The sequence below is a fragment of the Pipistrellus kuhlii genome, unplaced genomic scaffold, assembly GCF_014108245.1.
Source record: "Pipistrellus kuhlii isolate mPipKuh1 unplaced genomic scaffold, mPipKuh1.p scaffold_m20_p_2, whole genome shotgun sequence".
Lineage (NCBI taxonomy): Eukaryota > Metazoa > Chordata > Mammalia > Chiroptera > Vespertilionidae > Pipistrellus > Pipistrellus kuhlii.
In genome coordinates, this window is record NW_023425515.1 from 52,076,072 (window position 1) to 52,089,115 (window position 13,044).

The 13,044-nt window shown below is 34.6% G+C and overlaps 1 protein-coding gene across 5 annotated transcripts in view; it reads left to right on the plus strand.

Moving 5' to 3' along the window:
* The window catches only part of IQCB1 (IQ motif containing B1), a 48,539-nt gene that overhangs the window by 5,960 nt on the left and 29,535 nt on the right, over positions 1–13,044 (plus strand). For all 5 annotated transcript variants that reach the window (XM_036445980.1, XM_036445983.2, XM_036445984.1 and 2 more), the window contains 3 exons: positions 806–968; positions 2,815–2,944; positions 7,703–7,796. In XM_036445980.1, coding sequence (XP_036301873.1) covers positions 806–968; positions 2,815–2,944; positions 7,703–7,796 — 387 coding nt within the window. The remainder of the gene's footprint in view (positions 1–805; positions 969–2,814; positions 2,945–7,702; positions 7,797–13,044) is intronic.

A 13,044-nucleotide genomic window follows, 5' to 3' on the forward strand; every position in this document is an offset into this window, starting at 1 on the left:
ACCAGTGAGCCAAACCGGTTTCGGCGGATCTTGGATTTAAATATGTAGGCTATAGTTGTAATATTTTTTTATGTCGGTAAAATTACTAGTATTTTTTCAATATATGGCCTATTTGCTAAAATTTATTAAAAGTAACTGAATTCATAACAAAAAATAACCTGTTAATTTAATTATAAGCAAATCTTGGTTAAAACCATTTTAAAATTAACAGGGTGTTAATTTTCACATACGACATAAGGACTGGAAATTTTGTACAATAAATCATACCCAGTCTGGCTCAGTGGATAGCATATTAGCCTGCGGACTGAAGGGTCCCAGGTTTGATCCTAGTCAAGGGCATGGACCTCAATTGGAGGCTTGATCCCGGGCTCTGGTCAGGGCTCGTGTGGGAGGCTACCAGTTGATGTGTCTCTCTTACACTGATGTTTCTCTCTGTGTGTCTCTCCCCCTCCCTTCTACTCGCTCTAAAAATCAATGGAAAAATGTCCTCTGGTGTGGATTAACAAAAACAAACAAAATATCCCAAATCCATTAAATCGAGATCCTCAAAACAAAGGGATCACTTTAATTTTTTCAAGGAAACCTTAACATCATGATAAAGCAGTGCTTTTTCTTTTTTTTTAAATTTATTTCTTGATTAAGGTGTTACATATGTGTCCTTATTCCCCCATTCCCCTCCCCACACACACACACACTCATGCAGTGCTTCTTTTAAAAATTATTTCTAGTTACTAGTCAACCTATTAAAAATCATTTTTGAAGTTATTACATATAAGTAACTATATTTTCTTTTCTTTTGCCTTAGAAATAATAAACAACACACCTTTCGGAAGCTCAGAGTTGAAGAAAATCAAACAAGATATATATTGTTATGACCTCATTCGATATTGCCTCTTGGTGCTCAGTCAAGATTGTTCTCGAATCCAGGGTGGTTGGGCTACAATTTCCCAGCTTACACAGATATTAAGGTAAAATGAAGCAATAAGTCAGTGTGTTCTTGGGAGATATGTTGGTAGATTCTTATTTTCAACATTTGCTCCTTTTTATTAATTTACGTAACAAGTATTGACAACCTCTTGTCATAGGTATGGTTGTACTTTCCTTTCACACTACATGTTGTTTTTCATCATAAATAAATGTATATATGAATATTTCAGTGTCTATAATTTTGCTCCATAAGCTCTATGAAGATGGTAGTCATGTATTCCAAGTGCCAGTAGACTCTTTATTGACTAAGAATTATAGGAAGAAATGAAAATATTAAGGCACTGGCTCTATACTGGAAAAACTTACCATAGAGATGGGGTCACAGTCATGTGAATTTATTGTACAAGGCAGAATGAAACGGGTGCTGAAGTGAAAGGCATAAGCAAAGTTATTATAGTATAGGAGAACAGAAACTGTTTATTTCACTTTGTGTTGATTTAGCTATCTCAACTGTGTATGTCATTAGGTAACTCCAATCCTGTCAATAAAATTTAGAAGCAGTATTTACTGATCTACTGCCATACTAGAAATTTAGAGAAAAGAAATCAAAATCTTTTATTTTGCAAGAGATGATAAAATAAACCAGATGTCCTCGGTGTCTAAGCCACCTCCAAATTAACAAAGTGTGCATTACTAAGTGGATTTAGCTTTTGAAACTGCTTTGTTATTAGGTGAAAGACAGAAAAAAAACCAGCAGTGTACTTAGTACTTTTTTTATGGTTTGATTTTCAAGATTATTTACTTAAGTAAATAAAGCTTTATGTCTTTGTGTAATGTTTCATAAAAATATTGGTTGATCTGGGCCAGTGATCAGCAAACTGTGGCTTGCGAGGCACAGGCAGCTCTTTGGCCCCTTGAGTGGGGCTCTTCCACAAAATACCACGACCTAGGCGAATCTATTTTGAAGAAGTGCTGTTAGAAGAAGTTTAAGTTTAAAAATTTGGCTCTCAAAAGAAATTTCAATCATACTGTTGATATTTGGCTCTGTTGACTAATGAATTTGCCGACCACTGATCTGGGCTCTCTTGAGTGGAATCCAATGTTTGTGAATGTATAAAAAGCATAATTTCATTTGTTAATGTCCTCAATAAAAATAGGTACTCTTAAATAAGTAATTTTAGGAGGCAAACAGAAACTGATACATATGAGCATTAGTCCATTAACTTTAGAACTTGATTTGCAAACCCAAAAACAAAACAGATACATTGAGCTAGCCAGTTAAGTTTTTAATATACTCTGTGTATAGTCACTATTGCTTATCAGTGTCTGCACATTTTGTGGAAAAGCCTCAGCAGTACTTACTCATGAGACATATAGAGACCATGCTTGAGTTTCCCCTTCTGATGTAAGGAATATGCAGTTAGATATTTTGCAGCTTTTAGGAAATTAGATCTATTAGAAAGTTGAATTGGTAAAAAATTAGAGTGTTTGATATTCTAATCTATTCCTTACAGACTAATCTCACCATCGCTATTTTTTCAGCTATTAGTGTCTAAAATGTATCCATTAATACAAATGATATTAAGGACTTAGAGTGTTTGTAGCTTATCCCTGAAAACTTACCTCATTTCTCTTTATTGTGAGTCAAGTGTATTTTGTTTTTTGAAGAGTTGACAAGTAGGTTTTTAGGACACATGAGTTCTGGCTCTTGGTATAGGCAAAGTCCACATGACTTTTCTAGAAAGTTGTTAAGTTCATTATTGGCTTGAGAAGTAAAGGAAGATACTAAAAATTCTTGTTAAGGCACAGTGTCTATAGAAGCTTTAGCATTCAATTAAAATTTATAATTAACCCAACCTGAGTCACAAACTTGTGCTCTTATTTCAGCCATTGCTGTGTGGGCTTAGAGCCAGGAGAAGATGCAGAGGAATTTTACAATGAATTACTTCCATCAGCTGCAGAAAATTTTCTGATTTTGGGAAGGCAATTGCAAACATGTTTCATCAATGCAGCTAAGGTATATGTGTTTATTTAGTGTTTTGTGTTTTGTAGCCAAAACAATTCAATTCTTGAGAAGATGTTCCACTTTATTTTTCAAATGTACAATATTTGGCTAAAAGTACAATTAGAATAGTCAGTTCAAATATTTTTAAAGTAACAACCCAAAAAAAGTCTACATTAAAAAAATTTTAAGTGCTGGTTGAAGCATACTGTTTGACTTTTTGAAGGATCTGCCTTACTATGCAACTTTGAACAGCATCTGTAGACATTTATTTTCATAGCATTTTCCTACTTAAATTAACAGTAGAGAAAAGTGTTGTTCTCTAGGCCCAAGGCTTTTCTCAATAACTCCAATAGTGAAGCAAAATAAAAGTGAACCTTCTATTAGATCTTTCAAATTTTCTCTAGTCAAAATATTTCAACATCAACATAGGGTCATATCAATCCAACAAGTATTTCTTGGGTGAATTGTACTAGATGCTATATATACGTTTTTTCCTGACCTATGGAATTAAGAATTTGGAATTAAGTCCTGGCTCATGTGGCCCAGTTGGTTGGAGCGTTTTCCTGTACACCAAAAGGTCTTGGGTTCGGTCCCCAGTTGGGGTACACGTGGGAGGCAACTGTTTGATGGTTCTCACATCAGTGTTTCTGTCTCTTTAAAATCAATTAAAAAAAAGGATATCCTCAGGCAAGGATTAAAATAATAATAAAAGAATTTAGAATTAATTTTAATAAATTTATAAGTATATTGCTTAATTTCCAGATATTTAAGGATTTCCTTGATGTTTTATAATTGTTATCCATTTCTTGATTCTGACATGGTCAGATAATATACACTGTACATTTAAATTCTTTGAAATGTTTTCACATTTGTTTTATGGCCTCCATATGTTTTTATGTTGGTGAATATTCCTTTATAAGCATTCCTTGCTTTGCACATTGCTATCTCAACTGAAACTCAACTGAAACACACATATCAGAGCCATGTAAAAGTTTAAATATATACAAATTTCATTTAACATGATACCATGCAAAAGCAAGCACTCCCTACATACTTGAATATGAATTCTGCACTTGTTTGTGTAATGTTTCATTAATGTCAATTAAATCAATTCGGTTGTAGAATATATAAGGAGTTATAGGTGTGTAACACTGTAACTCCTTTATGTTGGAAGAGTTCTTGGTTTTTTTAGATATTTCTTGTAGAAAGCCTAAGAAAAATATATTATTAATTTAAAAAGCAAGAAATAAAAAGTTACATAAGTGAAATTGAATGATATGGACAACATATTGTGGTTTGAGTGTAAGATTCATGGTTGGCATAGAATTTAACTTAGTAGTGGAGTGTGTGTGTGTGTGTGTGTGTGTGTGTGTGTATATATATATATGCCTTCTATATAACTTGTAGAATTTCCACTGCCATTATTGAGGGATGCTAGCACTAAATCAGTATTTGAAAATTTGCTAGATTTCATTTTATTTAGGTCAATTAAAGTGGCATGAACTGTGGAAATTTTGTTGGACTTGATTTCTTTCTCTGGCTGTACCACAGACTAATTCTAGGTTTTTAATCACTTGATTTCACTGTACTTCAGTTTCTCCTTTGTAAAATGATTTTTATCTCCTTTGTAAAATGAATAACTCAGACTATATGAAAACTTTGTCTTCTTCAAAGCACTTTAATATTCATCCTTTAAGAGCAGTAATGATTATAGTCTTTCATATATATAGTCCATTAATACTTTTTATTATACTTTCATAAAATTTGTTATGGTGTTTTATAGAGATAAAAAAAATCCTAGCCGAAACCGGTTTGGCTCAGTGGATAGAGCATTGGCCTGCTGACTGAAAGGTTCCAGGTTTGATTCTGGTCAAGAGCATGTACCTTGGTTGTGGGCACATCCCCAGTGGGGGTATGCAGGAGGCAGCTGATTGATGTTTCTCTCTCTTCCTCTCTATAAAAAAATCAATAAAATATATATTTTAAAAAATCCTAAACACTATTAGCTAAAGGACTTACAAATATTAGTTAAAAATAAACAAACCACCTGTCTGGTTTGGTTCAGTGGATAGAGTGTCAGCCTGCTGACTAAAAGATCCTGGGTTCGATTCCAGTCAAGGGCACATGCCCAGGTTGCAGGCTCAATCTCAATAGCTGTTTAGGAAGCAGGCGATCAATGATTTTCTCTCATCATTGATGTTTCTGTCTCCCTCTCCCTTCCTCTCTGAAATCAATGGAAAAAAAATAGATAGATGGATAGATAGATAGATAGATAGATACACACATACACATACACACATATATAACAACAACACCTACAAAATCACTAGAGTTCAAATAGAAAACATCAGCGGGATGGATGGTGTTTTCCTGGAACTAAATTCCTGATACTGGATTTAATAAATGTATTTGCATGTTTTATGCTAAAAATAAAGCCTAACAGATTGTTGACATAAGCAGGTTTTAATGCACATTATAAACACATTTATAGATTTCAGAATAATTGTCTCAAGTGGTCCTATTTTTAATGGTGTATCTGAAGCTTATTTTAATACTAAGGTATTGGATTTTTTAAAAATAAAAAAAACAGCCGAAATCAATTTGGCTCTGTGGATAGAGCGTCGGTCTGTGGACTGAAAGGTCCCAGGTTCGATTCTGGTCAAGTGCATGTACATTGGTTGCGGGCACATCCCCAGTGGGAGGTGTAGGAGGAAGCTGGTCGAGGTATCTCTCTCATCAATGTTTCTAGCTCTCTATCCCTCTCCCTTCCTCTCTGTGAAAAATCAATAAAATATATATATAAATAAATAAATAAAATACATGATATTGTATGAGAGAAAAAAATTATTTAGCACACACATCAAAGGGAGTAAATCAGCTACAGAAAAAGAGGATAATTTGACCACAGGGCAAAATTAAGAAGAATTAAGCCCTAACCGGTTTGGCTCAGTGGATAGAGTGTCGGCCTGCAGACTCAAGGGTCCCAGTTTTGATTCCGGTCAAGGACATGTACCTTGGTTGGGGTTCTATCCCCAATAGGGGTGTGCAGGAGGCAGCTGATTGATGTTTCTCTCTCATCTATGTTTCTAACTCTCCCTCTCCTTTCCTCTCTGTAAAAAAAATCAAAATATATATTTTTTAAAAAGGAGGATTAAAGGAAGTAATAAAAAAACAATTTATTGCCAAAACCGGTTTGGCTCAGTGGTAGAGCTTCGGTCTGCGGACTGAAAGGTCCCAGGTTCGATTCTGGTCAAGGGCATGCACATTGGTTACGGGCACATCCCGGGTAGGGGGTGTGCACGAGGCAGCTAGTCAATGTTTCTATCTCATCGACATTTCTAGCTCTCTATCTCTCTCCCTTCCTCCTCTCTGTAAAAGGAAGGAAGGAAGGAAGGAAGGAAGGAAGGAAGGAAGGAAGGAAGGAAGGAAGGAAGGAAGGAAGGAAGGAAGGAAGGAAAATTTATTAGTGCTATCTACCTAGGTTTTTTCTTATCAGGTAATAGATTACATGCACGATATACACAGGATATTCTTTGTATATATAAAAATATAAATAATGTATATAATATATATGAATAGAAAACACCTGCGGGAGAAGTGTTTTGAAGTGATTTAAGGGTAAATTGTGTTAACCAGTTTCAGAAACCATAAATTTATGGCTGACATTATCTAATGATTTTTTAAAGATGGTAGGAAGTCTAGGAGCTCAGCAATATCATTTGTGATTGACAACAGTGAAGATTACCTGCTGTGTGTTTAGTGAAACTAACAAAGGCACTTTATTAGACTAAAGAAATTTTTTATCTAATGTAGCATTGCTTTTTTAAATCTAATATTTAAGTTAGTGCATGACTATTTAAGCACGTATCCCTGTGCTAGAATAATAGGAAAAAAATACTTTCATTATTATGAAGAATAAACATAGCAATCATGTTTTTGCTGTTGTCATCATTACTTTAGTGCTTCAGTACAAACATTCAGGACATGGCCAGTAAATGACAGAATTGTGAATGGAACTTATGTCTTATTTCCCATAGTGACACATACTCTAGAATAATTTTTACCCTATACTCCAGAAAAGAAGAAGCTAGGAAAATTGTCATATATCTATTGAATAAATGTTGATTGAACATTTACTAATTGTAAGAATTGTTTTTTGATATTAAATTATAGTGGAGAGCTAAATTACATGGTCTCTAACCTCATGGAGTCAAAGAATAGATGCTGCAACTGAAATACACTATTAATGCTTTACATGCTGACACCTATATTTGCATATTATGATTTTCAGCTTTGGGTGTATAACCACGTGATCCACCTAAATGTAAAAATACAATGTCCAGACTTTACCTTTGGAGATTCACAATCACTATCTTTGCACCAGTGCCTGTGCATGGTATATTTAAAAAGCTCCAGAGGTGTAGAGAAATCCTAGTGTGACCACTTCCAGTTTTTATACTATTTTCATTGTCTTATTTAATCTTGGGGTAATAACCATTTCTAGTAAGTAGAATAGCCTATAAGCTACTCTTTTTTTTATAAATTAAAAAGTAAAGACTTCAAGATCATATATCTCATAAATACTTATTAAATCCAGACACCAGGTCCCCTAACTTCTCAGAAGTCAATTTCTCTCTCCCTCTCTCCCTCCCTCCCTCCCTCCCTCCCTCCTTCTCTCTCTCTCTCTCTCTCTCTCTCTCTCTCTCTCTCTCTCTCATAAAGCTATTACAGAAAAGTAACTTGGTTTTTTTTGTGTGTGTGTTTATTAAGGGTGAAGAAAAAGATGAATTACTGCACTTTTTCCAAATTGTGACTGATTCTCTCTTCTGGCTTGTGGGAGGCCATGTTCAACTTATCCAAAATGGTAAGAGAGAAGATATTTAATGTAACTGATAGTCATTATAAAGTCATATGCTAACAGTTTGATCTTTTTTTCCCCTAAAAATACATACCTCATTAACTATAATCATAACCATGATTAAAGGAAACCATGTTGAAATAACCCCACATACAAGAAAATAAAAGCCCATTTGAACATTCCAGCCTTAAAGAGCCAACATTGACAATGTGAATATTATATTAAGGGGAAAATTGCTAAAATATAACTTTCTCCTTAGCTTTTTCATTTAGCAAATCCAAGAATTAATAATTTTAATAATTTAGTCTAGAGAGGAAACTTTTTAAAGTTTCAGTGATTACACTTGTATTTGAGATTTAGTATGAGAGAAATCCCTAGATACATAAACTTTGTAAGGGTAAGTTTTTATGTAATGACATTTTATTGAATTTGAAAGTTATTTTATAGACTATTTCTACACTACATTGAGAAATATAAATATATGTTAGTGTTATATTATGTTTTCTTATGGCTGAGAAAGTACTCCTTAATTATAATTATGGGAGTATTTCTATTTTGAAAGATAAATGGAACAATATAAGAACATTGATTTATTTTAGAAATTAAAATTTGAATTGAATTTTTATTTTTTCTCTTAGAATTATTAGCATATAATTTAAGGGGTCAAATAGTTCTATAAGGATTATTAAACAAAAAATATCATCCCTGGTTCTCATGCTTCATTCCATGTCCCATTCTTCCAAGGCATCTACTTTCAGTTTATATAACTATCTAAAGGCCTGGTGCATGAAATTCATGCACGGAGTGGGGGTGGGAGTCCCTTAGTCTGGCATGTGCCCTCTTGCAATCCAAGACTCATTCAGGTGGGGTCCCTATGGCCTATGAAGTCTTTCCTTCCCCTGGCTGCCGGCAGCTGGCCTAGCCTGCGCCACTGCCACTACTTGCCATCTGTGCAGCACCTCCTCCTTCTTCCCTGCCAACGATCGCCTCATGGGGTGCGATTATTTGGCTGGCCTGGGCCTTCCTCTGCAGGGTGATCACTGGCAGGCCCCACACACCCGCTGTAGTGCTGCCAGCTGGGTGGTCGTCTTCTGCAGGGCAATAGGGGGCAATGGCGGGGCCCCCAACCAATTAAATCACACCTGCCTTGGCTGGCAGCATGGTCATCCAGAAGATCCGTTGGACAGTCGTTCTGCTGTTTGGTCATTCGGTTGAATCCATAGTATGCTATTATTATTATAGATATTCTTGGTAGTTATATTTCTATAAAGCTAAGGAATATGCTTAGATACTTTCTTTAAAAAAAAACCACACATTCATTTCCCATTATGGAACAAATACTAATATAAAGTTCCCAATTTAAATAACTATTTTGCAAAAAATATAAAGTACTTAGTTTCATTATAGTGGGATATAAAATACTTCATAAAAAGAGAGACAATACTGCATAATTTAAGACATATGCCATATTTCCTTTAAAAATAATAACTATAACAAAAATGACAATATTCTTCAGATTATCTGTAAATTTGAAATATCACTAGAGTAGGTAATAAAACTAAATTAAGCAATAGTGAAATCCATATGTAAAAAATAAGTGGGTGCAAAATTGGAATCTCCAATAATCCTTTCTCTCTAAAAAGAATCAGCTGCTTCAAGAAATGGCTGACTACAGGTCCAAAATAGAAAATATGCAAAATAAACCTGAAATATCTGGAATACCAGATAGGAAAGATGCAATCAAAATGTATTTGGAATTCTGTGAAAAGGACTCAGGAGCCTACATAAGGAGGCTTATATTAGTCAAAAATAGTAAATTTGAATGGTAATCAGAATAACTCCAGTAGATTGAAACAGCAAATACTATTAGACTATTTTTAAAGATTACCATTTCAGTCCTCTAGGGCAGTGTTTTTCAACCTTTTTTGGGCAAAGGCACACTTGTTTCATGAAAAAAATCACGAGGCACACCACCATTAGAAAATGTTAAAAAATTTAACTCTGTGCCTATATTGACTATATATAAAGTAATTCTCTTGAATAGGAATCAAATAAACACAAAGAAAGTATTTTATAATTACTTTATTATGAAATATTAAGTAAACAAAATAGTGAAAAATTATAAAATTCTAGTCTTGTCTGCACACCAGGCAACATCTCGCGGCACACTAGTGTGCCGCAGAACAGCGGTTGAAAAACGCTGCTCTAGGGAACCGGTTTACTTTGGTAAATGGAGATGTCAGCATTTATGCTGTCTTTTCTTACATATTGATGAGAAATTTCTCTTTGTAAAAGTATTCTCACCAATAAGAGAAAAAGAAATAATAGAATAGCGCTATTTTGCAACCCTTGGTGAATTAATAGATTAAGAAATTAATCATCCATCATTGTCACATCTTAAAAAGAAAGATAATGATATACTGAGTGCCTCCTAATGGCTCATTATAACCTCCCATATGAAATATATATACCAAAAATTCAAACCTGTGTCATTTTGATCCTCTAGCTCCAACTACTAATTTATAGAAGTCAGAGAAACATTAAATTATACCCTAGGAATGGAGTTAGCAAAAATAGACTGTGGAAAGCTCATAGAACAATTGACATAGTTTCATCAAAAAATACATTTCAAGGGAAATAAAAAGATAAAGAAGAAATCCATAGATTAAAAAAAATTGAAATATCATTTGTGGATCTTATTTAGATCTTAATTCAAACAAACTGAAAAATTCACAAAAACAATTATTAATTGGAGCTTTAAATGGATTTTGATGAAATTAAGAAATCAATTGGTTAAAGAATCCTCCAGATACGCCAAGGTTGCAGATTCAATCCCCAGGGCAAATATAAGAATCAACAAATGAATGCATAACATAAATAAGAACAACAAGTCGATGTTTCTCTTTCCCTTCCTCCCTATTTTCCTCCTTCCTTCCCTCTTTTCTTTCCTCCCCCTTCTTTCTCTCCCTTCTTCTCTCTTTCTAAAATCAATTTTTTAAAAGATCACTTAAAAAATATCATGAATACTTAGGTTAGACATTTGTGTTTTATTGTGTACTAATTCATATCTTTTATGAATATATATTGAAATATTTATAGATAAAATGAAGCAATATCTTGGATTTAATTCAAAATAGAATAGGATGTAGGAAGTGGATGGTAGGTGAAGCAAGTTTGGCCAATGAAACAAGATCATTGTTAAAATGGAATGACTGTAAATGTAAGACCATTATACTGTTTTGTTTTGTTTCAACTCTTATGTTTGCTTGAAACTTTCATTATAAAAGTTTAATTAAATAGCCCTGGCTCCTCTGGCTCAGTTTGTGGAAACATCATCCTGTGCATCTAAAGGTGGCAGGTTCCATTCTCATCAGGGCACATACTCAGGTTTCCGGTTCAATCCCCAGGTGAGGGGCAAATAAGAGGCAACTAATCAAATGTTCTCTCTCTCTCCCTCCTTTCATTAAAAAGAAAAATGAGAAATATAAATATATGTTAGAAAAATAAATATAAATATAAACTTAAATATTTTAAGTTCAATTAAAATAAAGAAATAGACAAAAGTACTACTTTTTGTTTGGGGGACTAAATAGTTACCATGAAAAGTAGAATAGGGACTTCATATTAGTATAAGATAAATAGTCTAAAAAATAAAATGGGCCCTGGCCAGGTCCAGTTGTTTGGAGCCTCATCTGGACATCAGAAGGTTTCCGGTTCTATTCTTGGTCAGGACATATGCCTGGTTGCAGGTTCAATCTCTGGTTGGTCTGGGCACATGCTGCAGACTGATCTCTCTCTCCTCTCTCTGTCTATCTGTCTGTCTCTCTCTCTCTCTTTCTCTCTCTCTCTCTCTCTCTCTCTCTCTCTCTCTCTCTCTCTCTCTCTCTCTCTCTCTCTGTTCCCCATCCCCCCTCTCCCTTCTTCCTTCCCTTTCTTCTTTTCTAAAATCAGTAAATATATCCTTGGGTGAGAATGAAAATAAATAAATAAATCCTATATAATAAGCGTGTAATACACAATTCAACTGAACAGCCGAACAGCAGAATAGCCATCCTAACAACCACCCGGGACCACACTATGACACTGATTGACACCAGGCCAGCCAAGATAGATGTGACACGATTGGTCAGGGGCCCAACCGTTGCCCTATGATCACTCTGCAGAGGGTGGGCAGGGCCTCCCTCTGTATAAGGAAGCCTGAGGCCAGAGAGAAGCCCCGGTGCCGGAGGGAAGCTGATGCAGCTGGAGGAAGGAAGGCCTACTCTTGCATGAATTTTGTGCATCGGGCCTAAGTAAGTAAGTAAATAAATAAATGAATGAATGAATAAATAAATGGCCTTAGTAAGTAAATAAATGAAATGAAATGACTAATTATTTTAGCATAGTTTTTTCCAATATAGAAAAAAGATAAACTAATACACAAATATATACTACATGATTTTAGTAAATTCAAAGTTAATTAAAAAGTTAATAAAACATCTTTATGTAGGTAAAAATGGAATGTTATACTTATCCCAACTACTTAGAAAAATATTTTTACTGCCGGGACCGGTTTGGCTCAGTGGATAGAGCGTCGGCCTGCGGACTGAAAGGTCCCAGGTTCGATTCCGGGCAAGGGCATGTACCTTGGTTGCGGGCACATCCCCAGTGGGGGGTGTGCAAGAGGCAGCTGATCGATGATTGTCTCTCATCGATGTTTCTAACTCTCTATTCCTCTCTCTTCCACTCTGTGAAAAATCAATAAAATATATTAAATATATATATATATTTTTTTACTATGAAAGTAATGGAATATAAGAAGTCATAGAAATATTTTATAGTAGTGGACCTGTTTTTGAAGTTGTTAAACATTTTAAAAATTGGTATGCAATGAAATACTGAAATATTAAACTATATAAATAGACATGAAGAGCAGTAGTTAGCATGTGAAAGAAATCAAATATGTTCCTTTAGGAAAAAGTAGAAGTTGTTTTGTAGAAACGAGGAGAGTGTTCACAGAACTTAACTTGCCATATACCTGATCCCACTTTAGTTACAATTCTGATTAGCGGACAAGGGAATAGAAACTAACATTTACTCGGAAACCACCCTGTTCTCCAACATTCTACAGCAGCCTGTGAGACATCTGTTATTTCTAGTTTTATAGATGAAGAAATGAATATTCCAAGAAGTTAAACAATTTGTAATAAGCACCCAATGCCAAGTCTTCACAACTGGATGCTGAGAGCCTAATAATTATCTATACTAATAAAAG